Genomic DNA, 27,095 nt, shown 5'->3' with positions numbered 1-27,095 from the left:
CAGTCAAATATGTTCATTTTGTTGTAGTTGGTATCTCCCATAGGATTTACATGGAGATACGCCCCGCCCCCTTTCCAGCGCCTCTTGTTTGAATGACAGCATTGACAGGAGCAAACACAGCTGACAGCCGCGGTGAAACTCGAGCGATTAGAGTGATGCGAATATTGGGTGGTCTAACATAGTATTTACATGGAGATAAGCCCCTTAAAAACCATGAATGAATAAAGCATTAATTCTGTGGTTCCTCCTGTCATTCAAACAAGACGCTGGAGAGGGGGCGGGACGTATCTCCATGTAAATCCTATCGGAATCGGATCCATCAGGCTAAACTAACCTGTAGCTGCTCCGTCCACACTCACAACAACGTCATACAGACATAAATAAAGCAACGACTGTATTCACCATGACATAGACAGTCTGTGTTTTGTACATGTTTAACTTTTGTCCAGTTTCTGAACAGATATGAGGAGCCGTGAGCTCGCTAACAGCTAACGGCTGATGTGTTGGGCTAATCACGAACGTCATTTCTTGACTGGCAGCAAAAACAACCAATCACAGCAGTGCTTCTATGGCTGGCTATGTCCAATCACAAACAAGAAGTGTTCTCCCTAAGGAATACCTTTTTTCGTCCAATGTGAAATGCTGTGGTGTTTTCCGAAATGCTGTGGCGTTTTCCGAAATGTTGTGGTGTCTTGCACTTCAGGGCCACCGTATTTATAGATACAGTCTATGACTCATACCCACATGTTAAATGTCAACCTTTCCTCCGTTTTCTCATTATTTCTCAACATTCTTCGTCTCGTTAATAATCACATTTTCTTTAAAGAGGATTTTGATCACTTTAGACAACTTCGATTTTTTTCCACGTAGTATATTTTCAAATAATGAGAAACATTTATAAATGTAATTCAATTGTCCTTGGCTCTTGGGAAACTACCAACATCTGCAGCTTTGACATTATTGCTATTAGTTTTTGGAGTTGGAAAAGTTTGGCTAAATTTGCCTTTTCACTTTTTAATCTGTCATTCTACATTTTCAACTGGGGTTTCAGATGTGAATTCCTGTTGCTAGATTTCAGTGAAGATACACTGTGGTTTAAAGGTATTTACCTGTGGGAGAGAGCACTTTTTACGATCTCGACATATCAGCCTTACTGCCTGCCTTTTTAAACTGATGTCTGACTTTATTTGGCATCTTTCCAAACGTTAAGATCTCTTAAAAATAGTTGTGGTTGTTCATCTTGTTTTACAGCACACACAGACCTGGATCATATCAAGTCTGTCGGAAAGGAACACAGAAAATAATGAAGGCCAAAGCTCAAAATTGGTTACAGATGACAACACATTCTCATATTCATAATAAGAAAATGTTGGCTTAGTTCAGGATTTTCTATCTTGATTTGATATGACACATATTTCACATTTACTTAAGGTTAGTCATTACTGTGTCTCAGCCTGTTTTAGTTGACAGTGACGTGTTAAAGCTGTTTAAACCCTCTGATGAGACAGAAGGATTTACAAGTCTGGAAAATGGGGTGGAGGAAACTAAATGACTGTTTTAACGGAAGCACTTTTCTCACACACATACATCTACAGACACACTGTTACAGGTGATCATTTCTCTTCAAAATAACTTTATTTTAAAATTAGAACAACACAAAGACACCCACACATTCCTCTCCATACCAACAATATTCACCAGCATTAATTTGGCAAACAACTGATCCAGTGCATCGTAGCTCTCTTTTATTAATAGTCGCTCCACTGCTGAATTTGCTGCATGGTAGAACTCTCATGCTTTAGCTTAATTTATTTAATAAATAAACTCCATTCCCTGATGCTTCTTTTTGGTTTTTAACATTGGTGTTTAAGGGTGCACTTTTGGGCTTTTTAATATTATATGTTCAATGCATTTGGCATACATGTTGGCAAGGGTGCAAGTCTTTTCTTCCTCAACCTAAGCTCTTATAATAAGTGTTGAATAAACGGTGTAGTCAAAATACAGACACTCAAAAGCTTAAGGGCTAAACATATCTCCATTGAAACCCTTTTAAAACCGCCATGCTTGATCCAATAGCCATCAGGATTTCATTCTTGATGTACCTGATGTTGTGTTCGTGGACGTAACAAAAAGTGAGTCATAAAATGCACCCTTGGGGGAATTTATGACCATTAAAGATACAAAAGGAAAAAAAGCACAACTCCCTCTGTGATAGGAATTTGAGGCCTGCAGTGATTCACGCTCTGAACCTCCTCAACGAGATCCTTCTCTGACAAGCTCAGAAGATTTGAACCCGTCTTCCATTTCTGGCTTGTTCCTTAAATCGAAACCATCTGAGCCTTGTTTTGCGTACTTCGCTTCATCATGAAGTCTTCTGCACAGAAACAGCTATGTGGAGGATCATTTCGTCCTGTGCTACCTGTCCTTCCTCATCTCTGTGTTGATCTGAGGTGTCCCCGTGGATTTGACAAAGTCCTTGGTGATCACGTCCTCCTCGCCCAGCCTCCTGACGCAGCGCTGCACCGCTCGGAGGACCTTCTGTAGCCGGCGGTCCAGCGCTGAGAGGTGAGGCTCCGTCAGGACGGGCTGTAGAGAGTCTCCCTTCAGGGACTCCCTCATCACGTCGCTCAGTCTGAACTCTGGTCGGGCCAGGAGCTGCAGACGCACCAGAGTGGAGCGCTTTATCCTGAGGAGAGAAAAGCTAAACTCATTTTCCTTCCAAAACGTCTTTGAAGATGAGATAAGATAACATGTACTTTATTGGTCCCGATTTGGGAAATGTTTGCGTTGCAGCAGCATAAAAGACAAGGCATTGCACATAAGTAGAAATTAAAAGAGTAGAAAAATAAAAAAATTACTCCATGTAACAATTCAAATGTATTTATCGCTTTGTTTTGCAATTGGACGGATTCTAACATAAATTAACAAATGAGACCTTTCCAGACTTTCTCTGTTGTATATAACAGCCTGTAGACTTAAGGCGCTTTTGTCAGAGAAATCCAAAGGATATATAGTGTATGCACGTTCCCAAGGACATCCTGTTTTTCAGATCACTTAAAGCAGGGGTCCATCCATCCATCTTCTCCCGCTTATCCGTGGTCGGGTCGCGGGGGTAGCAGTTCCAGCAGAGAGCCCCAAACTTTCTTTTCCCTGGCGACATCAACCAGCTCTGACTGGGGGATCCCAAGGCGCTCCCAGGCCAGCGAAGAGATATAATCCCTCCACCTGGTCCTAGGTCTACCCCTTGGTCTCTTCCCAGCTGGACGTGCCTGGAACACCTCCCTAGGGAGGCGCCCAGGTGGCATCCTAACTAGGTGCCCGAACCACCTCAACTGGCTTCTTTCGACGCGAAGGAGGAGCGGCTCAACTCCGAGTCCCTCCCTGATGACCGAACTTCTCACCTTATCTCTAAGGGAGACACCAGCCACCCGGCGGAGGAAACCCATCTCGGCCGCTTGTATCCGCGATCTCGTTCTTTCGGTCATGACCCATCCTTCATGACCATAGGTGAGGGTAGGAACGAAAATGGCCCGGTAGACAGAGAGCTTTGCCTTCTGACTCAGCTCCCTTTTCGTCACAACGGTGCGGTAAAGCGACTGCAATACCGCTCCCGCTGCTCCGATTCTCCGGCCCATCTCACGCTCCATTGTTCCCTCACTCGAGAACAAGACCCCGAGATACTTGAACTCCTTCACTTGGGGTAAGGACTCATTCCCTACTTGGAGTGGACAGTCCATCGGTTTCCTGCTGAGAACCATGGCCTCAGATTTGGAGGTGCTGATCCTCATCCCAGCCGCTTCACACTCGGTTGCGAACCGATCCAGTGAGTGCTGAAGGTCGCAGACCGATGAAGCCATCAGAACCACATCATCTGCAAAAAGCAGTGGTGCAATCCTTACTCCACCGAACTGCAGACCCCCCCCCCACGACTACGCCTCGAAATCCGATCCATGTATATTACAAACAGGATTGGTGACAAAGCGCAGCCCTGGCGGAGGCCAACCCTCACCGGAAATGGGTCCGACTTACTGCCGAGGACCCGGACACAGCTCTCGCTTTGGGAGTACAGAGATTGGATGGCCCTGAGTAGAGACCCCCTCACCCCATACTCCCGCAGCACCTCCCACAGTAACTCCCTGGGAACCCGGTCATACGCCTTCTCCAAGTCTACAAAACACATGTAGACCGGATAAGCGTACTCCCAGGCCCCCTCCAGGATCCTTGCGAGAGTAAAAAGCTGATCCGTCGTTCCACGACCAGGACGGAATCCGCATTGTTCCTCCTCAATCTGAGGTTCGACAATCGGCCTGACCCTCCTTTCAAGTACCTTGGAGTAAACTTTCCCGGGGAGGCTGAGTAGTGTGATGCCTCTGTAATTGGCACACACCCTCTGATCCCCCTTTTTGAAAAGGGGGACCACCACCCCGGTCTGCCACTCCTTCGGCACTGTTTCCGACTTCCACGCAACGTTGATGAGACGTGTCAACCATGACAGTCCCTCAACACCCAGAGCCTTCAGCATTTCCGGGCGGATCTCATCCACCCCCGGGGCTTTGCCACTGTGGAGTTGTTTAACGACCTCAGTGACCTCCCACCGGGAGATTGGTGTTGATCCCCCGTCATACTCCAGCTCTGCCTCTAACATAGAGGGCGGAGTTGTCGGGTTCAGGAGTTCCTCAAAGTGTTCCTTCCAACGCCCCAACACTCCATCAGTTGAGGTCAACAACGTCCCATCCTTACTGTACACAGCTTGGATGGTTCCCTGCTTCCCCCTCCTGAGGTGTCGGACAGTTTTCCAGAACAACTTTGGTGCCGCCCGAAAGTCCTTCTCCATGTCTTCTCCGAACTTCTCCCACACCCGCTGCTTTGCCTCGGCCACGGATGAGGCTGCTGCCCTTCGGGCCTGTCGGTACCTTGCAACTGCCTCGGGAGTCCCCCGGGATAACAAATCCCTGAAGGCCTCCTTCTTCAGTCGGACGGCTTCCCTGACCACCGGTGTCCACCAGGAGGTTCGAGGGTTACCGCCCCTTGAGGCACCTAGGACCTTGAGACCACAGCTCCCCACCGCGGCTTCGGCAATAGAGGCTTTGAACACCGACCACTCTGGTTCAATGTCCCCAACCTCCACAGGAATGCCCGAAAAGCTCCGCCGGAGGTGTGAGTTGAAGGCCTCCTGAACTTGGGCCTCCTCCAGACGTTCCCAGTTCACCCGAACTACACGTTTGGGCTTACCAGGTCTATCCAGAGGCTTCCCCCGCCACTCGACCCAACTCACCACCAGATGGTGATCAGTTGACAACTCCGCCCCTCTCTTTACCCGAGTGTCCAAAACATACGGCCTCAGGTCCGATGATACGATAACGAAATCGATCATGGACCTTCTGCCTAGGGTGCTCTGGTACCACGTACACTTATGAGCATCCTTATGTTCGAACATGGTGTTTGTTATGGCCAATCCATGACTAGCACAGAAGTCCAGTAACAAACCACCACTCCGGTTCAGATCAGGGGGGCCGTTCCTCCCAATCACGCCCCTCCAAATGTCTCCATCATTGCCCACATGTGCGTTGAAGTCTCCCAGCAAGACTAAGGAGTCCCCTTCAGGAGCCCCATACAGGACTCTTTCCAGGGTCTCCAAGAAGGCCGAATACTCTGAACTGCTGTTGGGTGCATAAGCACACACAACAGTCAGAGTTTTCCCCCCCATAACCCGCAGGCGTAGGGAGGCGACCCTCTCGTCCACTGGGGTAAACTCCAACAACGAAGCACCTAACCGGGGACTTGTGAGTATCCCCACACCCGCCCGGCGCCTCACACCTTGAGCAACTCCGGAGAAGAATAGAGTCCAACCCCTATCCAGAAGTAAGGTTCCAGAGCCGACGCTGTGCGTAGAGGTGAGCCCAACCAGATCCAACTGGTACCGCTCCACCTCCCGCACAAGCTCCGGCTCCTTCCCCCCCAGAGAGGTGACGTTCCACGTCCCCAAAGCCAGCTTCTGCCGCCCGGGTCTGGTCCGTCGAGACCCTCCGCTTTCACTGCCACCCTTCTGGCAGCGCACCCGACCCCATCGATGTTTCCCGTAGGTGGTGGGCCCGCGGGACGGAGAAGCGGAGGTGTTGCCCACGTTGCCTTTTCGGGCTGGGCCCGGCCGGGCTCCGTGGCAAGCCCGGCCACCAGACGCTCGCCGACGAGTCCTCCTTCTGGGCCTGGCTCCAGAAGGGGACCCCGGGCTTCCTCCGGGCCGGGTATCCTCACTTCTTGTTGTTTCTTTCATGAGGTCTTTTGAACCAATCTTAGTCTGGCCCCTTGCCTGAGACCAATTTGCCATGGGAGACCCTACCAGGAACACAAGGTTCCAGACAACACAGCCCCCAGGTTCATCAGGGCACACAAACCTCTCTACCACGGTAAGGTGCTGGTTCTTCAGAGAGGTAAAGCAGGGGTGTCAAACTCAATTTCATTGCGGGCCACATTCGCATAAAGGTTGCACTCAAAGGGCCGGTTGTAACTATATAAATATATAATATAAATATAAAATAAATAATGTATTACATTATTGCCTCTGAATTGGATTATTATCGGATAGGATAATAACTTAGTAATTAACTACGTCTGAAAGCAGAAGTCCAGGGCAAATAATTGCAAGTCTCTTCAGTGCCATGTCACAAAACGAGATGCATTGTGGGACATGTAGTTTATGGGCAACCTGCTTCTGTAAAGTGGCATGTAACCGTATAATAAACGTAATATATTCTTTGCAAGCTCTTGCGGGGCCACATCAAATGAAGTCGCGGGCCGGATTTGGCCCCCGGGCCTTGAGTTTGAGACCCCTGACTTAAAGCATCAACATAGTAAAATACAGTCTTTAGTTGATAGGCTTATTAAGCAAACACTTTGGACTGATCAGGCTTGTATATTGGTTAGCTTGCGGTTATAGAGTTATGACAAGTGGTGTTGATTTTAACCAACAACAATTGTGCAAAGGTACATAGCTAAGGTAAGCAAGCCTTGGTCGCTTTGTAACTTTACAAATGAATTTGGTAATGTTATTCTAAATATGAACCACAGTGTAATAAAACGCCACTGTTGTGACCATTGCTCGGAGCCCAACAGGATGCAGTTCAGTTAACGGACACTGGTGCTATTAATAACCATCACTTCACATTATTTCACTTACATGCAGCACTGGGATAGTGGAGCCAGGATGGACATCTCATCTTGAGAGTGTTTCCCAAACCTGAGCACAAGATGTGATTCAGATAATGAAACCACAACGGATCATTTTGCAATCATTAAATGATCTGTCAGGTTTTAGTCTCACCCTCGTGCATTGTCCAAGTGGAGAAGGAACCCATCGTCCCCAAATTTAGTAAAAATCTCATAATGGTGTCTGTCCATGTTGCCTGTAGCAAAGTTAAAGCACAGTAAAGTGAGGGACAGTTAAAGCTTGAGTGCCAAAGTGAAAAGTAGATGATAAAGTGGATTAAATACTTGTGAGGAAGTCGAAGATGGACATGTCGATGATGTTGAGGAGCCTGTTTCCTGAGTTATATGGATACTGTTGTTTCACTGTGTCACAGTAGAAAGGATTCACTTCCCACCTAAAAAAGAACAGACAATAATATTTGTTTTCAAAAATTCTGATTCAGGAACTGTTTACTGCATTTGAATGTTTTTGTCTAGATGTTTGGAACAATTTCAGAAAACTGCGTCTGCAATTTCCCGGAGTTATTTTTAGATTTGGAGTCATTATTATAATTATTTAATGATGAGATGTATGGCAAAATCTGAATAAGCTGGATGAGTCAGCTTATTGGTAACCTCAAAGGTTAGTCAAATAGAGGATGGTGTAGAAAAGAAAGAAACGGTAAAATAGACGGAGCACTCTTCAACCTCTAACCCTATTTACGAAAGTCTAAAACCAAAGAGATGAACATAAAAACATTTCTGGGAAATCTAGTCTTCTGTTTTTGTACTCCCCCACTTCACAATGATTTATGTTCTGTATTTGAATCTAATTGACTTAAAGGTGGGGTAGGTAAGTTTGAGAAACCGGCTCGAGATACACTTTTTGTTATATTCCATGGAATGCTCTTAACATCCCGATAGCAATGAATATCTTAAGTGCTTTGACAACAAATCCATTAAAAAATATCATCTGTGGAAGCCGTGGCGCTGTAAAAAGCACGACCAATCATCTGAGCCGGCCCGGCTAAAATAACTGGATGGCCTACCTGCCTGTCAGCCTTCCATCTGTGCACAAACTTATCTCGTGCCCTCATTGGTCATGTGCGCTTTCGTGTGTGTTGGAGGAGGGGCTCTGTGAGGAAGTGGCAGATTCGTTCCGGCTGTGTATTTTCAAATTCTAGCGCACTCGAGCTGGTTTCTCCAAAATGACCTACCCACCTTTAATCTCATCTTTGTTTGGTGTTTAAATTGTACTTTTGTAAAGCGACTTTGAGTACTTAAAAGCGCTGTATACATTTGAATGTATTATTATTGTTGTTTTATTAAAAAAATACTAGACTTTACAATGTTACTGGAGGCCACCCACTGTTCCAACCGCAATGAAGTATTGTCAGTAAGAGACGGTAAATTCCCATCATGCTGTTTTAACTAAAACATGTGGGGAACATATTTTCAACAATAACCTTCATGTATGTATGTATATCTTAGGAAGTCAAATCTCCGGTATACAGAGTTCTAGCTACGATACGATGATACGATAATACTTTAATGGTCAGATCAAGTCTGACATTTTACTTGCATCACAGCAGCTCCATGTGTAACATCAACAGACAAATATCAAGACACAATACATGAAAAACAAACAACAAACATTTAACATAATACCACAATCACTGAGAGAAAACATGCTGCTCAAAGAGCCTTTAGCGTGCATTTGATCTGGGATCAGCTCTGTATTGACTGTGAGGATTGACTGGAGCACAAAGGATGCTTCAGTCTGACTTTATTGAATCGTGGGACCCTGTATCTCTGATCAGATGGTAGCAGTTCATATTCGCTGTTCAGAACATGGTTTGGGACCCAGATGATGTTGCTGGACAGCCTCACTAGGTTGTTAGGCTGAGGCATAACGTCTCTGACAGGGTTGACCAACAATCTTTGAGCAGATTTTTAACAGGTGGAGCAGTTTTGATTTGAAAGCTGTTGACAGAAACTTGTACTGGCTCTTACTCTTCTCGCCCGCTGAAGGTGTAGGAGCGAGTCCAGGGGTTGGAGATGGAGATGCGGGGCGCCATGCTGAGGCTGGGCAGGTACGCCGACAGGGACCCCTCCAGCAGGTCTGGTCCTCCACACACTGCGTACTCTGTCTTACACACGTACAGGCACTTGGCAAAGAAACACGTGTTGTTGGCTGTTTAGAGAGCAGAATGAAAGGGTGGAATACAAAATTAGCTTCATGTTCACTTACAATTACACGCTGTTTGATCTGCTTGGCTTTCCCTCTGACTAAAGAACATTAAACCAGAACAAAGAAACAGTCTTAGGTTTCTTTTGATGCAAGGACAAAGATATAGGGACACACTGTAGAAACAAAAGTTTTGCTAAGAAAAACACACATATTTTAGCATGATATTGAGTGTAGCAATGGTTGCTGAAAATGGTCTTAATAAAGTGTAACCCTTGCCAGAAATAAAAACACTTTACGTTTTTAATGTTTTGGCATACACATTTAAAGTGAAAGGAAGTGGCACGAAATATTTATCAAGACAAACCTTTTGCATTGTCTCACATGGGTTTTTCGAGATCTATTATTATTAGAGAGGTTAGTAGTGAGACTGACCTTCAGTATAGCGGCCTTATCGATTTAAATTCAAACAAGAAGCAACAGAAGGCAGCTAGCGTGAATCTGTCTAAGGTTTAAAAATGCCAACAATCACCTCGAAAGCTCACTAAGTAACATATTATATATTTATTGTTTGTTCAAATCATGGTTAGTTGCATTTTTAATGCCCTGTAAGACTACAACTTGTACCACTCTGTATGCTAAGCTGTTAGCTTCATACTTGTGTACAGACATGAGAGTGGTATCAATCTTCTCATCTTATTCTTGGCAATAAAAAGGAATTGGCGTATTACCCAACATGTCAAACTATTCCTTTTAAAAAGACCTGCTGGTTCTTTACCAGGTGAAGTGAAGAACACAGCTCGCAGGTCTTCGTTCTGAGTAACTAGCAGCACTTCTCCTGAGACGTTCACCAGCCTGCCAGCCACCGGCGGGACCCTCCGGAAGTCCAGGATCCTGAAAAATAATTGAATGAGAATTACTTAAAGGTCACCTATTATGCAAAATCCACTTTTTCATGTATGTCCCCTCTGTGTAAAGACATTCTGAAAGTTTCAGGAAAAAAGATTCTCTCACTTTTTGTCCAGATCCATTTATATAAAAACCTGGCTGAGAATGAGCCCCCCCCCCCCCCCCCCCCCCCCCCCCCCCCTTATCACCTGCATCTCCTCCTAGAGCACCATTAGGCGCTTTCACACCGGAGTACTTTTCCCAGAAATAGTTCCGATAGTTCCTGGGATGTTGCGTTCACATCAAAAATATCTTTTTTTTCAGGAACCTTTTCTCCTCTTTTCAGTGCCTGCTAGAGAGGTGGTACTTTTCTGGGGAGAAAAAGGTTCCCATTTCTGATTGACTGGGCGATTTGCAAACCACGCCCCGTAAAACCCGGAAAAGTTTTGTGAAGTTTTTATGTGTATTTGCTCACATTAGCATTATTAGCATTAGCCCAGCGCACCAACGCAGAGAGACTAACTTATGGAAACACTTGGGAGCGGTGGAGATGAGGAGGTGTCGGCATTCTGGCGACTTATTCGGAAGGCTAGAAGCTGCTGGGAGTCCCAGCAGCTTCTACTCCGGGGTCTTCCGGGCGGCAGTATACGCCGTGAAGTTGTTTGCGGCCTGCCAGTAAACCCAAAGCAGAAGAAGAAGTGACGTCAGCGGCTTCATTTGCGTAATCCTCCCTCAGGGACTTAGTCCGGTGTGAACGCGATTTACTAGATTGTTCCGGAACTAAAAAACCAGGAACTATTTCTGGGAAAAGTACTTGGTGTGAAAGCGCCTATTGAAGAAGATTCAACTTATTGTCATTACGTAGTACAGGTACTATGTAACGAAACGGTTTCTCTGCATTTGACCCATCCTAGTGTTAGGAGCAGTGGGCTGCCATTATGTACGGCACCCGGGGAGCAGTGTAGGGAACGGTGCCTTGTGTTTCCGGGACTTGAACTGGTGACCTTCCAGTTGCCAAGCCAAGTCCCTATGGACTTCGCCACCACCACCCTATAGTGTTCTTTTTAACCAAATATCTCTCAGGGGGCGTGGGGAGGGGCTCCTTATTTTCATCTAAAGTAACAGACAGAGAATCAGCACTTTTGAAACAGGGCTGAAACAGAGTGGATTATGGGTAATGCTGCAATGATCTGTCTTCAGAGACATGTTTGTATATATCTGATGACAAACAGTATAATAGGGGACCTTTAAAAAGGGGGTTCCTGGTTGAGGAAAAGTTTACAGTTCATGCTTACAGTGATTGAATATACATGTGAGTCATGTCAGAAGAATACTATCCTTATCTCTATCTCCTCACCTCGTTTCACAGCAGCCTGCAGTTTGTTTTGACCGATTCTTATCAATGAATGAACTCCACTGACAGTCTATCCGCTGTATAATTTAGCTGGCTGTGATCATACCGTTCATACACACTATCAAGAGCTTATACCTCCCCGAGGGCCCTATTTCAGTCATGTGTTGCAAACAGTAATCAAACAACTATCAGTGGGAGTAGCTCAATGGATGTTTCTCAGATCCTCAGCATTCCCCTACTGCTGATTTCTGGCGATGATTTTAAAGGTTTGGCAGCAAATGCAGACACAACAGAGAGAGACAGCGCACTGCCACGGATTAAAAATAGGAAAGGGCAAAGAAATCTGTAGTGTTTGATGTCAGAAACTTAAAATATAATATTTAAAGCCTAATAGAGCAGATATACAAGGTAATTAAGAAAGTGTTGACGTGGCACGCCTCTTGTTTACTGTCTTTTTTGGTTGAAGCGATGACTTATCATTGTGTGTGGATCCTTAATGATACTGTCTGGCTCAGATGACTGTGTTCACAGTGAATCACCTCCCCTCAGCTAATGTGCAATTACAAAACGATGCGTGTGTTTTCTGGAGTTTGCCCACTGCGTGTGGTTTAAACTGATCAGCTAGTTAGGAAACACTGGGTTGGGCAAACGTCTTGCAATCTTTACTTCAAGTGGGTGGTTTATTTCATGGCAGAAGGAGATGTTATTTTGATATATATATAACTTGTTGAAGACCATAAAGGACCACTCGTTTAAGATTACACATTTTCATCTAATTCGTCTAAAAATACTTAGTGACTTATAGATATATCTCAAAGCCCTGTGAGCAGTACCGACACCGTGTCAGCCCGCTTAAATATGCTAGTGATGACAATGCTATCATGTGTATGCATGGCAGGTACAATGGTGACCATGTTCCCTATCATAGTTTAGTGTATTAGCACCCTGGCATTAGCTAATTGGCACTAAACACAAAGTATAGCTGGGGTTGATGTGAATGTCATCAGCGTAGTAGTTATTTGGCCACTGAAAAAATGTAGTAGTGACCTTATGATGGCCAAATGCAATCCATCCAATACTTAATTAAATATGTCACTAGGCATTGCATCCTTGGTATGAACTCACATGTTGATGTATGGATGCTGACATGTGTTTCTCCGTAATCCTAGTTTTAAACTTTGGAAACTGCTGGAAGCCCTTAATAACTCATTTGTACTTGCTTGTTTCCAATCTGTTATTTGGTTTTAAATTTGCGTCACGTATCGTGCCATTAAAATGAAAAGGCCCAAACAAAAACATTTGCTGCACTTCAGCGGGCACCAGAGCCAGAGCCAGGGCTCTAAAATGACAGATGTGAAACACAATCTAAAATTACCCCCAGGCGTCAATGACACATAAATAAACTGAGAGACCAATTAAAACACACGGAGATGGTAGTAAAACAGGAAAAACAATTAAGTGGAAAATGAGCGTTACGAGTGACGTCACTGCACCTGTCCAGGTGAAAGGCAGCGATCTCTGCGTTGTGTCTCTGGAGATCAACAAAGTAGAAGAAGTCTTCTGGAGTCTCCTCGTCCCTCTGCTGCCTGACACACACACACACACACACACACACACACACACACACACACACACACACACACACACACACACACACACACACACACACACACACACACACACACACACACACACACACACACACACACACACACACACACACACACACACACACACACACACACACAGAGATATAGTGAGAAATTAATTAATAGACGTTGGGTTTATTTACACAATATTATCAAGGGTTTATTATTAACATGATGTTTCAGGTTTAAGATGTTGGCCTATCACAACTTTTCTGACTGCATTTTCCACCTTTTTATTGTGTTTCTGTATTTGGTGTTTTTATGGCTTTAAAAAAATGAAAGTGTGAGCATGCATGCATTAGTGCACATGTGTGTATTGAGCAGTGCCTCAGGGACTCACCTCATTGGTTTGAACATGGCTTTTCCAAAGTTTTGCATCTTCAGAGCCAGTTTCAGGTGATGTCCGCTGGGCTTCACAACTACAGTAGAGCGGCAGGAAGAGAGACAACATTGACTGTATGTAGAAACTTGAATGGTAGCTTGTCAAAAGTAAACACTGAGCACGCAGAGTCAGTGTTTGGTTTTGAACTGAATGCCCCAGAGGCCATTTTGAACTGGATCACTTTCAAGATCTGCCAGTTCCTTGTGATAAAGTAATTGGGGGTTGGTCACACAGCTTGTGCTCCCTCTCTATGTATGGTTGTATATTATGTCACAGCAGTAGGCCATACCTGCCAGACCTGCCAGACCTACCACACACACACACACGCACACGCACGCACTACATTTAAGCAGACGGATTGTTTTGTTGAATTTCTTTTTGTAAATAATGTTTCTGTGGTCAGCCGCTCCACTGTTGGCGAGACCCAGACAGGGCAGAAAGCAGCACACTGTATACATAAAATCAGGCATGAAAATCACTCACTTTTCGGCGAAATTCGTCGTTTTTAATCCAAAATAGGTCGTTTGTGTGATTCATGTAGATCTGCAATAAAATTATTTTTGGGGTATGCCCCCCATACCCCAAAAATATTTTTTATTGCAGATCGGGTCTGGGACCCGGAGTCATCAGCGGCCGCGAGCTGTTATGTGCCATCATGACACGCATGGTGTTCTTTTTTTTATATATTATAATGCAGCGCGAGCTGTGTGCTCGAGTCTTCCTGCCTGTCGGCTCTGCTGCTCCGCGATGATGGTCTAGCTTCAGCAGCCACATTACCTCCGTTAATGTTCGTTAATATTAACTGTGCGGTCCGGAGTCACTGTGGCACAGACTGGACCGCTGGTGAACAGCTGTTAGAACGGGCCGTTCAGGTGTTCAGAGCAGAGCTCCCTGTCGGAGCGCAGAGCGTGATGTGCACTGAAAAGTTTTTCTGTCGCAATATTATCGTTGAGCTAGCTAGCTAGCATACATTGTCACTATCTGCTAATGTTAGCTTTAGCCTTCGTTTTCTAATAGTTTTTTTTCATAGGCTATAAACGGAGGTGGTATAAGTATAGATCTTGTACTTGAGTAAAAGTAGAAGCACTCAGATCTTGTACTTGATTAAAAGCAGAAATACTCAGATCTTGTACTTGAGAAAAAGTAGAAGTACTCAGATCTTGTACTTGATTAAAAGCCGAAATACTCAGATCTTGTACTTGAGAAAAAGTAGAAGTACTCAGGTCTTGTACTTGAGTAAAAGTGGAAGTACCAGAGTGTAGGAATACTGTTAGTAAAAGTACTGCATTCAAAATGTTCCTCAAGTAAAAGTAGAAAAGTATTATCATCAAAATATAGTGAAAGACAGTAAAAGTAGTCGTTGTGCAGATTGGTCCATTTCAGAATAATATATATGATATGTTTTATAATGATTGATCATGAAAGTGTTCTCAAAGCTGGTAAAGGTGCAGCTAGTTTGAATGACGTTGTATACTGCAAGGATTTACTCCAGGTGGAACTAAAGTCTGATTCAACACTTGATTAGATTTCACATCATTCATCCACATCTGTAAAGTAACTAAAGGTATTAATACATGTAGTGGAGTCAAAGTACACCATTTACCTCTGAACTGTAGAGGAGAAGAAGAACAAAGTAGCAAAATACTTAAATAAAGTACAAGTATCTCAAAATTGTACCCAAGTATAGTACTTGAGTTTATGAATTTAGTTACTTTACACCAGATGCCATAAAGATAGAAAGACTAAGCCTTGCACAGAGGCATGACAATAGATTTTCAAAATGCTCAACAGTGCTGCCAAAATTATAAACTGACTGCGACACAATTAAAATAAATGCTTTTATATATTTCTATTAGATGTGACTCTTTGGCGTTTCTGTTATTATTAACACTGCTGCTTTAGTTGTTTTGACTGCTAAAATCCTCTGTTATTCCTCATTTTAAAGCCGATATTCCGTGGGGTCGGGGGGCTCGGGTCCTTGTCACCTTTTCCATACCTGATGAGTTTGCATCCTTGATAATACGGAGGCCATAATATTTTTGACTCATGGCTGAAGTTAAGTTTCTCCAGCTCTCCCCAGGTTGGCAAAAAAATGCATCTCAAAATGCATCAGATTGATGCTTTAAAATATGGAATATTCAAAATTATATTCCGGTGGAGCATGCCCCCGGACCCCCCCTAGAGGGATAATATACTTCCCACCTTTTTCACCCCTGACCCGTTTTCATGCCTGATAAAATATGTTACGGTCTGTATATCAAAAAGCTAGAGCAGAATTTTTACATTTCTACATAAAAAGTATAGTATAGCTTTATGGATATATCCTCCACTCCTACATATAAGCAAAACAATCTATTTTTGTTGTTGTTTTGTGTCTCTTCTGGTGGTTTTGCAGTTCTTCTTTGGCCTTTTTCTGCCTCATTTTGTGTCTTTTCAAGGCACTTTTGTGTGTTCTTGGTCATTTTGTGTGTCCTTATGGTCCTTCTACATCTCTACTTAGTTGTTATGTGTCTCTGAGTGATATTTGTAGGTGGCCTGCGTTTTGATCCAAGGCCCACGCCCAATAGCCCCCATCCATTACACATCCATTTGTACCTTAATTATCACCTATACTTAGCCAACAGCTCTAGCCAGCAGTACCACTCAATCCACCATATCTGCCAGTGTTTTTGCTCACATCTATTCAAAGTGGATGTGTAAGTTAACCTTATCCATTAACCATCCATTATTCTATCTGCTGCTTTGGCTTGTCTGCTGCTGAGAGGTACAGTAGAAAAAGAAAGCGTAGGTGGCGGCTGGTGTGTAGGTTGACGCCTGGAAACATCGGCTTCCCTCTGAGTGCACCGACATCAAACATTTGCTGTAATTAAGAGCGCTGCCTTTGAACACAACCGAACGCCTGCTTTTTCGCCCCGGAGCAAGTGTCTTACACAGACCAGACAAATCTGGATTTCGATGCTAAACGAATCCTTGCTATCACAAAGTGCAGTGTGTCTGACGGTACTGCCAAGCACAGAGAGAGAAACAAAGAGACACAAACAAAGAGGCTAGTCAGAAATCCAACACAAAGAAGATAAAAAAACAAAAAACATACCCTGGGTACAATCACACGCTCCTTTTAGGGCCTTCTCATCTTGAGTGTAATCTGTAAGAAGTCAAAGTCTGTCAGCTCGTAATTGAGAAGTACAACAGTTACACTTTAACAACAATCATTTATCGCAGCATGGAATTTGACACAGAGTCAGAATATTAGCGTCTCCAACAGCTTCTTTAATCTAGCATCCACCAAGTCAGAAAAGTGCAATATTAGGCTACTTTATGGCCCAAAACCTAATGGTGGCTCCCAATAACATTGAAGCAATCACCATTCATTTCCCCCAGACTTACAGATGTTTTATAGTAATGTATCCGTCTATCCATCGCTCACCTGCGCTAATGACCGACATCCTGTGCATGTCTTTGAGCAGTTTGGGGATAGCGGGGTCGTTGCGGGAGTACAGAGCGTAGCTGCTTATTCCCGAGTGGAACTTCAGCCAGCTGGCTTCAGGGTCAAAGGTCACTCCATGTTCAGTCACTGTGATGTTTGACAAAGCCCCTGCCTCGCTGCGGAGATGCATATGTCTGAGGAGTAAGAGAAGGAGCGGAGGTTAACTGGAGGACATTAATTCATGTAATGTTACAGCCTTTAATGGGCAGTTTACAAAAATACATGTTTTATGTCTTAGTAAAGCATTAACAAAATCCCTCAAAACCCACCTGTTCAACACTGCATTCAAACTCTGACCACCCCCCCCATATTTTCATTTTAGAAAAGCGCTATATAAGTGTCATGCATTATTATTATTATTATTAGTGCTATTTATATTTTTAGATTGTTTGGGTGTGAGTTGCAGTGCTCTTAGAGAAAGACGAGTTGTCAATATAATGGAACTACATGCACTTGATTTGTTGTGTACACATTTTGAAAGAGTAAAGAAGATAGTTCACAGACCTTGTGTTTAGCATTTTGATGAGGGAACTACTTTACTTCAACCAAACTAGACCCATTAAGTAGGCACTAACCACTCTTGGTGCAATAGCAAGAGAATAGGTCTTGCGTGAAACTGTTCAAAACTATATTGATTCGATCTATCTGGAATGAGATATTGCTGAGTTTTAAAAAAATATATGTTTTGTACTTTTTGTGTGCCAAGTATTTAAAGGGGACCTATCATGCAAAATGCACTTTTGTATGTCTTTTATACATATGTGTCCCCGGTGTGTCGGGGAACTCACGCAGCGTCAGAAAATAAAATAAAAATATTTTTATATACACATTTTTTTTTTTTTAAAGCTCTGACCCAAAATCAGCACTTTTGAAACAGGAAGTGAAATAGAGGGATATGAGGCATGGCTAGAACGGGTGATCTGTTTGATATTTTGAGCAAAACACTTCATAGACATGTTTTTTATATATTGTATATATCTGAGACCTACAGTATGCTATTGCCTAAAAATAGCATGATAGGTCCACTTTAAATTACGTTGGAGAAAAGGCAGACATTCTTATTTCCAACACTCGAAAACTCACACCAAAACAATATAGATTGACAAATAGCACTACGGGTAGGTTTGCATTTTTGGGGGGAAATGTTAACAGATCAGTTAGAGAAATGTGTGTTGTTGTTGCAGAGGGTTTTGAAAGGCATGTTTTTACATAAACAACAATGACTAAAAACGGGTTCTTGCTTAAACTGCATTTCCACGCTTTGAAAAGTAACCCCAGTGCTCAGGAATCACTTTGGAAAGACCAGAGTCTGAGTGGTAAGGGTGCCAGAAACCCACGGCAAAGTGCATCCAACAGGTTTTCCGAGCAACAGCTCTTACAAGAATGTGAAATGAAAGAGAATATGAAAACACAGCAATGCGAATATTTAATGAAGTTATTATGAACTCTATAACTTTCATTCGTCCCGAAAGCTGCATTCACACATCACATGTTATTAGTTGTCTTATGAGCTCTCTATTTTTTTAACAGCCGCTGTAAACATTTTGAAAGCCTCCTCTTCTCTCTGCTATACTTAAATCCTGAGCAACAATAATCTAAAACCAAAACAATGTGTTTGTGGGGAGAGCGGCACCACTTTGCCAGAGCCGACCACATCGAGTGGGACGGTCATCTCCAAACCAAAACAAACTTCAGCACACGCTGCATGAAGGGCCGAGATAATCGAGCAAAGAGTGTGGAGTCACTCACAAGATACTAAAGAGGAAGTGGAAAGTGGTAACTTCTTGCATATGTGCCAGCCACTCAGGTTTAGCAGGAAACATATTTTTAGCTTCCTCTTATGCATGCCATGGAAAGCGTTTTTCACAGTTCATTTGAGCAACCGAAAAGCTCTCCTGGGTGTGTGTGTTGCAGTGATGAGATGCTGTTGCAAGATACTGCAAGTCTTAAAACAAGCCTGTTGGCGTTGTTTTGTGCACATTTGTAAAGAGAAGCAGCAGAGAGACGATCATTGCTCATATTTCTTCTCATTTTCCATCGTGAGAGCCCAGACCCTGTGTTTCTCTGAGGGAGTGCGCTGTGTCTCGGTAGACAGACAGCCTCACAAGCCAAAGACAGCTCCGGCTCCCACAGATTAAGACGGGATTTAGTTGTTTTTAAATCCTTGTTTACCTTGAAGAGAGTGTGCCAGACGCCAGCCTTCAGGATGACATGTTTGTGAGCGCTTTCTGCCACCAGCCCACTCGACATTGGACTTTTATGACGCACAGAGTTGTCTACACATCCTGATGTGTATCTGTGGGCGCACCGCTGTTATCAGGAACACATGCAAAAGTGTGTGTATTTGCCTGGATGTGTGTTTGTGGCTGTCTGTGTGGAGTCATAGGCCAATACAAATAAGACTTCTTTAACAGAAGAGAAATGTGACCATTTAAAGAGGAATATTAATGTGTAGAGCTAGTTGGTTGACAGCTTGGACCTTTTTATAAAAAGCAGAAGCAACAGGGGGAAGAGAAGGAGAAATAATCAGATGAAAAAAGTTGCAATTAAAAAAATATATATTTCAAGAATATCTCAAACATTTCAATAAATAGATTATTTTATTATTATTACATTATTAATTATAATAATTTGTCTTTTTGTTCACTTTGATCTGCTATGATTGTATTATTTGATGTTTCCATATTTATTTATTTATATCTACATATTTGTTGACCTAGTTTTGTCTCTTTATGCTTCCCAAAAACATGTTTACTTTACTATTATACTTGGCTTCATATTTCAAAATGTATCTGCCCATACTCTTTCATGCTTTCTTATGGCCCTCCCACGACTCCGTATATCTGCAGCGGGTTTGGCCGTGATGTCGGTGACCCGGCCCCTCGACCACAGTCAAGCCCCAACGCGTCCCAGAGTGATATCTGTCAGCCTGAATGAACTCTTCTTTCACAATACAGTTGAGTAACACAAGCCGTGTTTCAATAATTGCCAGCCATCATGCACCGTGAACTAAATAAGCAATGTCTAAGTTTTAAAGGTCTCCTATTATTCTGTTTTTCATCAATATATTACAGGTGTCAGATATATACAAAACATGTCTCTGACAGATCTTTGCAGCATTACCCATAATCCCCTCTGTTTCAGCCCTGTTTCCAAAGTGCTGATTCTCTGTCTGTTACTTTAGATGAAAATAAGGAGCCCCTTCCCACGCCCCTCTGAGAGAGTTTTGGTTACAAAGAACTCAATGGTGCTCTAGGAGGAGATTCAGGTGACAAGGTGGGGGGGGGGGGGGGGGGGTTACCTTGGTTGCTGATTGGCTAAAAAAAATCGTTATGACATTACAAAGTGGCCAAAATCTGATCAGCTCATTTTCATACAGGTCTTTATATAAATGGATCAGGACAAAAAGTGAGCCAATCTTTGTTCCGGAAACTTCCAGAATCTCTTTACACAGAGTGGGGGGACACATGTTGATGTAGAAGAGACATGAAGAAGTGGACTTTGCATATTAGGTGACCTTTAAAATCAAGAAAATGACAACAGAAACTGACCTTTCCCAGCGTGCCACCTTCCTCCTGTAGTACTCCATCAGCTGCTCCGCCTGCAGCAGCCTCTCCTCCGAACCCAGCACCGGGGTCTCGATGTTGTACAGAGGGTGGGAGAAGAGCCTCTCAAGTTTCGACCCCCCATCATCGGCGGGTTCGGACGTGGTTCCGTACAGAGTCCAGTTAGAGAGCTGTGGGGTGGCGAGACCTCCGTGCCTGGGAAGGGTGAAGTTGTCCGAACCGCATGGGCACAAGTCTCCGAACCCCAGACCCACGCTCCTTAGCTTTGGCAGGAGGACAAAGTAAAGGTCAGCGGAGAAGATGGCAGTGAGGGTCGCGGCTAAGAGGAGACGGTCCCTCCTCATCATTGAAGCAGAGTTTAAAATATATAGGAAGCTAAGAAAAGTCCTGATTATGTGTCGCTCCTCGGAGTGCGGGGCATCACTCGCAATCTCCCACACAGTCAGCCAGGCAGAGAGAGACACTCGGAGGTCAGTCCAACTCTGTCTCTGTTCTATCTGTGTGTTTCTGTCTGTTCCAGCTTCACTCCTCCTCCTCCTCCTCCTCCTCCTCCTCCTCTCCTCCTCCTCCCCCCCCCTTGGCAGCAACTGAGTGTGCGTTTGCAGCTGACAGTTAGTCTGTTTCCAGCGACCTGCTGCTCTGAGAGTGTGTGTGAGAGAAGAGAGGGTGTGTGTGTGTGCAGGTGTGTACACACACATCCAGTGACAGGTTAGTAGATTAAGAGTGCAATGAGGGTGTATCAAACACACACTCCGAAGCCCTTGGCAGCAGGAAGAGGTGGAGACTGCACTTCTCCTTGTCACAGCCGATCTGAATGAAACCACGTCCAGCTGGCGTATCGGATGCAATGTGTGTGTGCGGGTCCAAGTCCAGTTTTCATTCAAGTGTGTGTTTGTGTGTCAGGCTGACCCGATGTTCTGGCATGGTGGACTGTGAGTGGGCATGTGTAGATTCGAAGGTGTACGAGTGTGTGTGACTTGCCTTGACAGCCCCAGAAGGCGTGGAGACAAGATTCCCGTCCCCTTGTCATCTTCCAGTCTCGTCCACTTTCACTCCTCCTTCATCGCGACAAATCTCCTCTCCCCCATGCTTTCATGTGATCCCTGCTTCAAAACTTTCATCCTCTTTGCTCTTCTGCCATCTTCTCCTTCTCTCCGCTCTTTCTCTTTCGTGCCTTTTTCGCCACAGACCTGTAGCCTGTTTTGCTCCGGGCAGAAATTGCCAGCTGCACTTTCCTTCCTGCAGCAGTTCCCACAACATAAATCAACATAAACCCCGACAGAGAGACGCACGCTCAGAAAAAGGCAGTACTGAGAGAAAAACGACTAACTCTTGCACAACTTCAAATGAGAGAACACGCAGGGAGAAATAACACCTCCCCTCGTTCACAGACGACCTTCTCTTTGCTCTCCCCCTCTCTGATTCCTGTGAAAACATACAGTGTATAAATTACATTCGCTGCTTGTTGGCCGTTACGGCTCTAAAAGCCCTAAGCAGCTTTGTACTGCAGCAATGAAGACCTCTCAGGGCATTTCCCATCTGCGCTGTGTGTGTGTGTGTGTGTGTGTGTGGGTGTGTGTGTGTGTGTGTGTGTGTGTGTGTGTGTGTGTGTGTGTGTGTGTGTGTGTGTGTGTGTGGTGTGTGTGTGTGTGTTGTGTGTGTGTGTGTGTGTGTGTGTGTGTGTGGTTGTCAGACGAAATTACGCATGAGTGTCTGGCAGTTGTTCTCCAGGGTGTGTTTCCTTCTTCTATGATGTTGGAAATTAGTGAAAGGAATCTTTATCCCGCCACTTAGCCAGATTGTAAGAGCTGCTGTTCTGCCTCCACACAACACCACACACACACACACACACACACACACACACACACCACACACACACACACACACACACACACACCCACACACACACCACACACACACACACACACACACACACACACACACACACACACACACACACACACACACACACACACACACACACACACACCACCAGGCTGGGTGATTGCCCCCTGAAAGGTATTTGAAGAACACGCCAACAAAAACAAAAAGAGATTGCTTTTGCTGTTCTCATGAATCAAATGTATGATGTTAACATATTTGCCTTTAGACCAGCAGACGCCATGTTTTCCACAGATGGATTAGTTTTCCAATTTAGGTTTCTGTCGATGGTACGTGTTCTTTTGAAATTGTATTTTCGAAATGAGTTTTAGGTACAAAAAATGCTTAAATTGAAGGTCACACTGTCACAGGCAAAGCACTGAGAAATGTATGAATGTGTCATCTAGTTTTTTTATTATATACGTTCTCACTGAATTTGGGCTAATTAGCAAAACACTGGGGATATTTCGGACAATGCGACGCATTTCAGTAATGCTTTGTTGTCTTACGCCTGTGTAGTCTAGATCAGTGGTTCTCAAATGGGGATACATGGACCCCTAGGGGTACGTTGGGGTACTGCAGGGGGTACGTGAGATTTATTTTATGTTAATGAAAAAAAACATAAGTAATGCATTTAAGCAAACTACTAATAGTAGATTAACTACTTTCTTCAAAGGTTTACAGTAATTCTGGATAATAAAATGGGAAAAATAAACGCAGTGCTCTCTTTTCCTCTCCCTCTCCTGACAGCCCGTCAGTCTCGTGCAGCTCGCTGAACCTGTAATAAGTGACCCGGCAGCAAAGAATAAATATATGTATAACTAGTTTAGCTAGTTCCAGAGTAGATAAACTAGCTAAGTGTGTTAGGTCTAACTCTTGTGTATTTTGCTCCACTCAACGGTCCGTCACAGCGGCGGAGCTGTGATCATGCAAAGCTGCGTGTTCTCCGTCAGCAGCAGCTGATCTGATCTCTGATCTCTCTTTCTTGTCTGGTTAGACTTCACTCGCGTTTATGTCCAAATCTATCAGATCTAGCTAGTTCTAGTTAATTATTTGACTGCCTGCTTATCAAAGGACACCTACACAATAGGCGTTGCTTGGCAACGGCGTGTGGCCGCAAAGTATAGCGCAGCATTATGCATATGTTTATAGGAGGGGTCAAAATCCCATGCTCATAAAATGCTCATATATTTTGTTCTCTTCGTTCCCCACACCCCAAAATAAATAAATATACCAATTTTAGGAAAAGTAATGAAGTTTGAGCAGTGTGGGTTTGTGTAATAACTGCAGTGGCCTCCCTGTCAGAATGACAAAGATCCTCAGTGAAGCACAAGCCCATATTTCTCACTACATTGTACAACTTATTAAAAAGATCAGTTCAATGCAACTAATGTCGTCTCAGTGTTATTGCATGAAGTTAAAATTAGTTTGCCATGAATTTAGTGATGGATTGTAAACATTTGAAATGTAGCATTTAAGTGTTTCTCAGTTACAAATAATGTTGTTGTTTTAATAAATCAGACACTGATGGTGCAGTACCTCTTTATATAGGCCTTTTTTCCTTAACAAATTGTTTTTGCGCTGATCAGGGGGTACTTGGCTGAATTTTTTTTTCAAAGGGGGTACATGATTGAAAAAAGTTTGAGAAGCACTGGACTAGATGACTGGCCCTGTTTGTCCCAGCTGTGTCTGTTTGTGTTTAACCCAAAGAAAGCTCGCTTCAAACCCCGAAAAACATCCAGACCGGTGCTTAAAATAACCCCGATTACAGGGATGAGCGGGCAAGCATGCAGAGAAGATGCAATATCGAATATGAGAAGAAAGCAAGCGTGAATAGAGCATTGAGTCTTCTGCCGACTATTTGTGCAATTCAGTAGAGCTTTGATGATGAGCACAGGGTTTGGTGGAGAAAGATGAGATGGCTCATGTTTTGTTTGTTCGGATGACCCAGAAAGTCTCAAATATCCAGAAATGTCACACTGCTGATAAAACACAACACAATAAGAGTATTGTGAAGCTGCTTTTTCACAAATACAAGGGGAACATGTAGCGATAAAAACAGTTAAAGGTGGGGTATGTCATTTATTTCAGAAACACTTTTTGTTATATTCCATGGAATGCTCTTAACAACCCGATAGCAATGAATACATGAAATGCTTTGACAATAAATTCATAAAATAATTTCATCTGTGGAAGCCGTAGCGCTGTAAAAAGCACGACCAATCATCTGAGCCGGCCTACCTGCCTGTCAGCCTTCCATCTGTGCACAAACTTATCTCGTGCCCTCATTGGTCATGTGCGCGTTCGTGTCATGGTTCGTGTGTGTTGAAGGAGGGGCTCTGTAAGGAAGTCTGAAGGAAGGGGCAGATTTGTTCCGGTTGTGTATTTTCAAATTCTAGCGCACTCGAGCTGCTTTCTCCAAAATTACATACCCAACCTTTAAAGCAATAGTTCACCAATCTGGGAATTAGCCTACCATTAGCCTAGCATAGTTTATGATTGGCGAAACAGCTAGCTTGGATCTATCAGAATGAAATAAAACATAATGTGCCAGAATATTGATATGGTATATATGGTAATAACTTCACGGTTAACCTCACAATGACAACAGGACTCCAAGGACTGAGTTAAATAGCACAGAGCACAAAGAAAGAAGGCTATCAAGGACTGCTAGCTCTCAGTTAGCTAAACTGGAAGCAGGCCCGGTTGTACGGGGGTGCTTAAGGGTGCATTGCACCCTCAGTTGAGTCGTTATGCACCCTCATTTGAAAACAAAATAATAATAAAAAGTGAAATAAATGAAAAATATTACATGTATAATAATAGTAATAATAAGAAGAAGAAGAATATAGTTGAAATAAAATAAATTGTAATTGTGGTTAAATAACATTGTCTGCTGCATTTATTTGGTCAATTTAAACGGTAAGTAACGTTATTATGTCAGGTGCGCGGGACCTGCGGCCACTGTCGTGGACACTAACGCCCGACTCGCCGGCTTTGCCGCCTCGCCCACGGAGGCAGAGCAGCCGCAGCCGTCTTCGTTACCCCAAACACCGCCACTCCTCGGCGGCCCGCAAGTGCCAGAGGACCTCGGCAAAACAGAGCCTGCCCAGGTATATTTAAAAAAGTACCCGACTCGCCTATACAGTGGGGTAAGGCGCTTATTTTGCAGCTCATGGTTTCAAAACAGAGATTGGCTGGAATATTCATGTAAAAAATATGCCATCTTCTGCTATGCCTGTAGACATTTCGGTCTTAAAAGGGGAGTGATTTGTAAAATATCCATAAAGAAAAAGTAAATCTGTTTACAGTTCTGTTTCATATGGGTGTTGAGATGTATCCATAGATCTCTTCATGTTGCTCTCAAAGTGCACCAGATTGATGCTTTTAACTTGAATATGAAAAAAAAAATCTTCCCGGGGGAGCATGCCCCCGGACCCCCTAGAGGAGGTGAGCACCCCCCTAGAGGGTGTTAGGTCCACCCCCCACTTATAAAAATAGCACTTTACCACTGCACCCTCTCTAATCTCAGATGCACCCTGAGTCATTTTGTTCTGGAACCGGGCCTGGCTGGAAGCAAGGAGTGTTGTCACCCTACAGAAAGAAACCCTCTATTTAACTACATGTCAAGTTGTGTAAGAATGAAACAAACATATTAACAAACCTAATGCAAAAGTGGCAATAGACATGCCTTCTGTCTGCCTTCAGGCCTGTTCTCCAGGGAAATGAAGGATCGATTCAGGGCACAAAAGAACTGTGTCAACCATTGTTCCACCAAAGCAGAACGAAGGTAGGATTATGTTTCAGTATTGGTAGCCATCACCGGTTACCAAAGAGTATCAATGTTCAGTAAGTTCTTTACAAAATATCCCCAGTGGTTCAATGGGCGGGCAGTGAAACCACCTCAGTAACTAAATGCTCTTCTGTCATGTTGTTGCTAGCAGGAAAACGGATAGCAGGGATATGATCTGGTTGTCTTTGCAACACGCCGCCAACAATAATACACTTGGAAACACTAGGGAGAAAAAGTTAAAAAGTTGATGCTGGATGGAAGATTTCCTTTTTATATTCACTAGCCATTTCCAGTCTCTATGCTAAACTAATCGTCTGCTGACTATCTTTCATGTTGCCTACAAACACAAGGGATTTGAATATTCTCATCTAACTCTCAGCGTAAAAATGAAAAGACTATTCACTTTAAAAAAAGATGAGGAAGAGATGACTTCTCAGTTTTCAGCCCACATGAATTAGCACATACAGAAATGCACACAATATAAAGGGAGGAGGTCGCAGCAAAGAGAAGAGAGGATTACAAAAGATGGAAAAACCAATTGAAAGATTGAGAGAAGTTAAAACAAGAAAAAGAGGAGGCGAGAAAGGCATGCATGCAAACCCAGATTTGTCCCATTACAGAATGGCAGTATTCCTCATTTTCTTCCTATATCCCTCTTTTATTATCCTCTCAAATCAAATTTTCTGGAACACTTTAGCCTGAGCGTGGAGCGCTTCAGCCAC

The 27,095-nt window shown here is 43.7% G+C and overlaps 1 protein-coding gene across 1 annotated transcript; it reads right to left on the bottom strand.

Moving 5' to 3' along the window:
- Positions 1-1,613: 1,613 nt before the first annotated feature.
- Positions 1,614-21,227, bottom strand: fam20a (FAM20A golgi associated secretory pathway pseudokinase). The gene is made up of 11 exons (XM_034107955.1): positions 20,685-21,227; positions 17,074-17,267; positions 16,741-16,791; positions 13,605-13,683; positions 13,109-13,201; positions 10,152-10,267; positions 9,199-9,379; positions 7,492-7,601; positions 7,322-7,403; positions 7,178-7,237; positions 1,614-2,686 (listed from the first exon to the last, which is right to left on the bottom strand). The coding sequence occupies exons 1-11, from the start codon at positions 21,044-21,046 to the stop codon at positions 2,416-2,418; spliced, it is 1,599 nt and encodes a 532-aa protein (XP_033963846.1). The 5' UTR covers positions 21,047-21,227; the 3' UTR covers positions 1,614-2,415.
- Between the last annotated feature and the right edge of the window lie 5,868 nt (positions 21,228-27,095).

Source organism: Pseudochaenichthys georgianus, chromosome 19 (assembly GCF_902827115.2).
Source record: "Pseudochaenichthys georgianus chromosome 19, fPseGeo1.2, whole genome shotgun sequence".
Classification (NCBI taxonomy): domain Eukaryota; kingdom Metazoa; phylum Chordata; class Actinopteri; order Perciformes; family Channichthyidae; genus Pseudochaenichthys; species Pseudochaenichthys georgianus.
Note: the sequence above shows the minus strand (reverse complement) of the source record. Positions and strands in the feature narration are given on the sequence as shown.

Excerpts from the sequence above, each read along its gene's own strand:
- fam20a (XM_034107955.1), bottom strand. The coding sequence starts at position 21,046 with ATGATGAGGAGGGACCGTCTCCTCTTAGCCGCGACCCTCACTGCCATC. Across the intron at positions 10,268-13,108 it reads GCTGCCTTTCACCTGGACAG|GATCCTGGACTTCCGGAGGG; the intron begins GTGCAGTGACGT and ends ATTATTTTTCAG. Across the intron at positions 7,602-9,198 it reads ACCTTCAGCGGGCGAGAAGA|GTGGGAAGTGAATCCTTTCT; the intron begins GTAAGAGCCAGT and ends GTTCTTTTTTAG.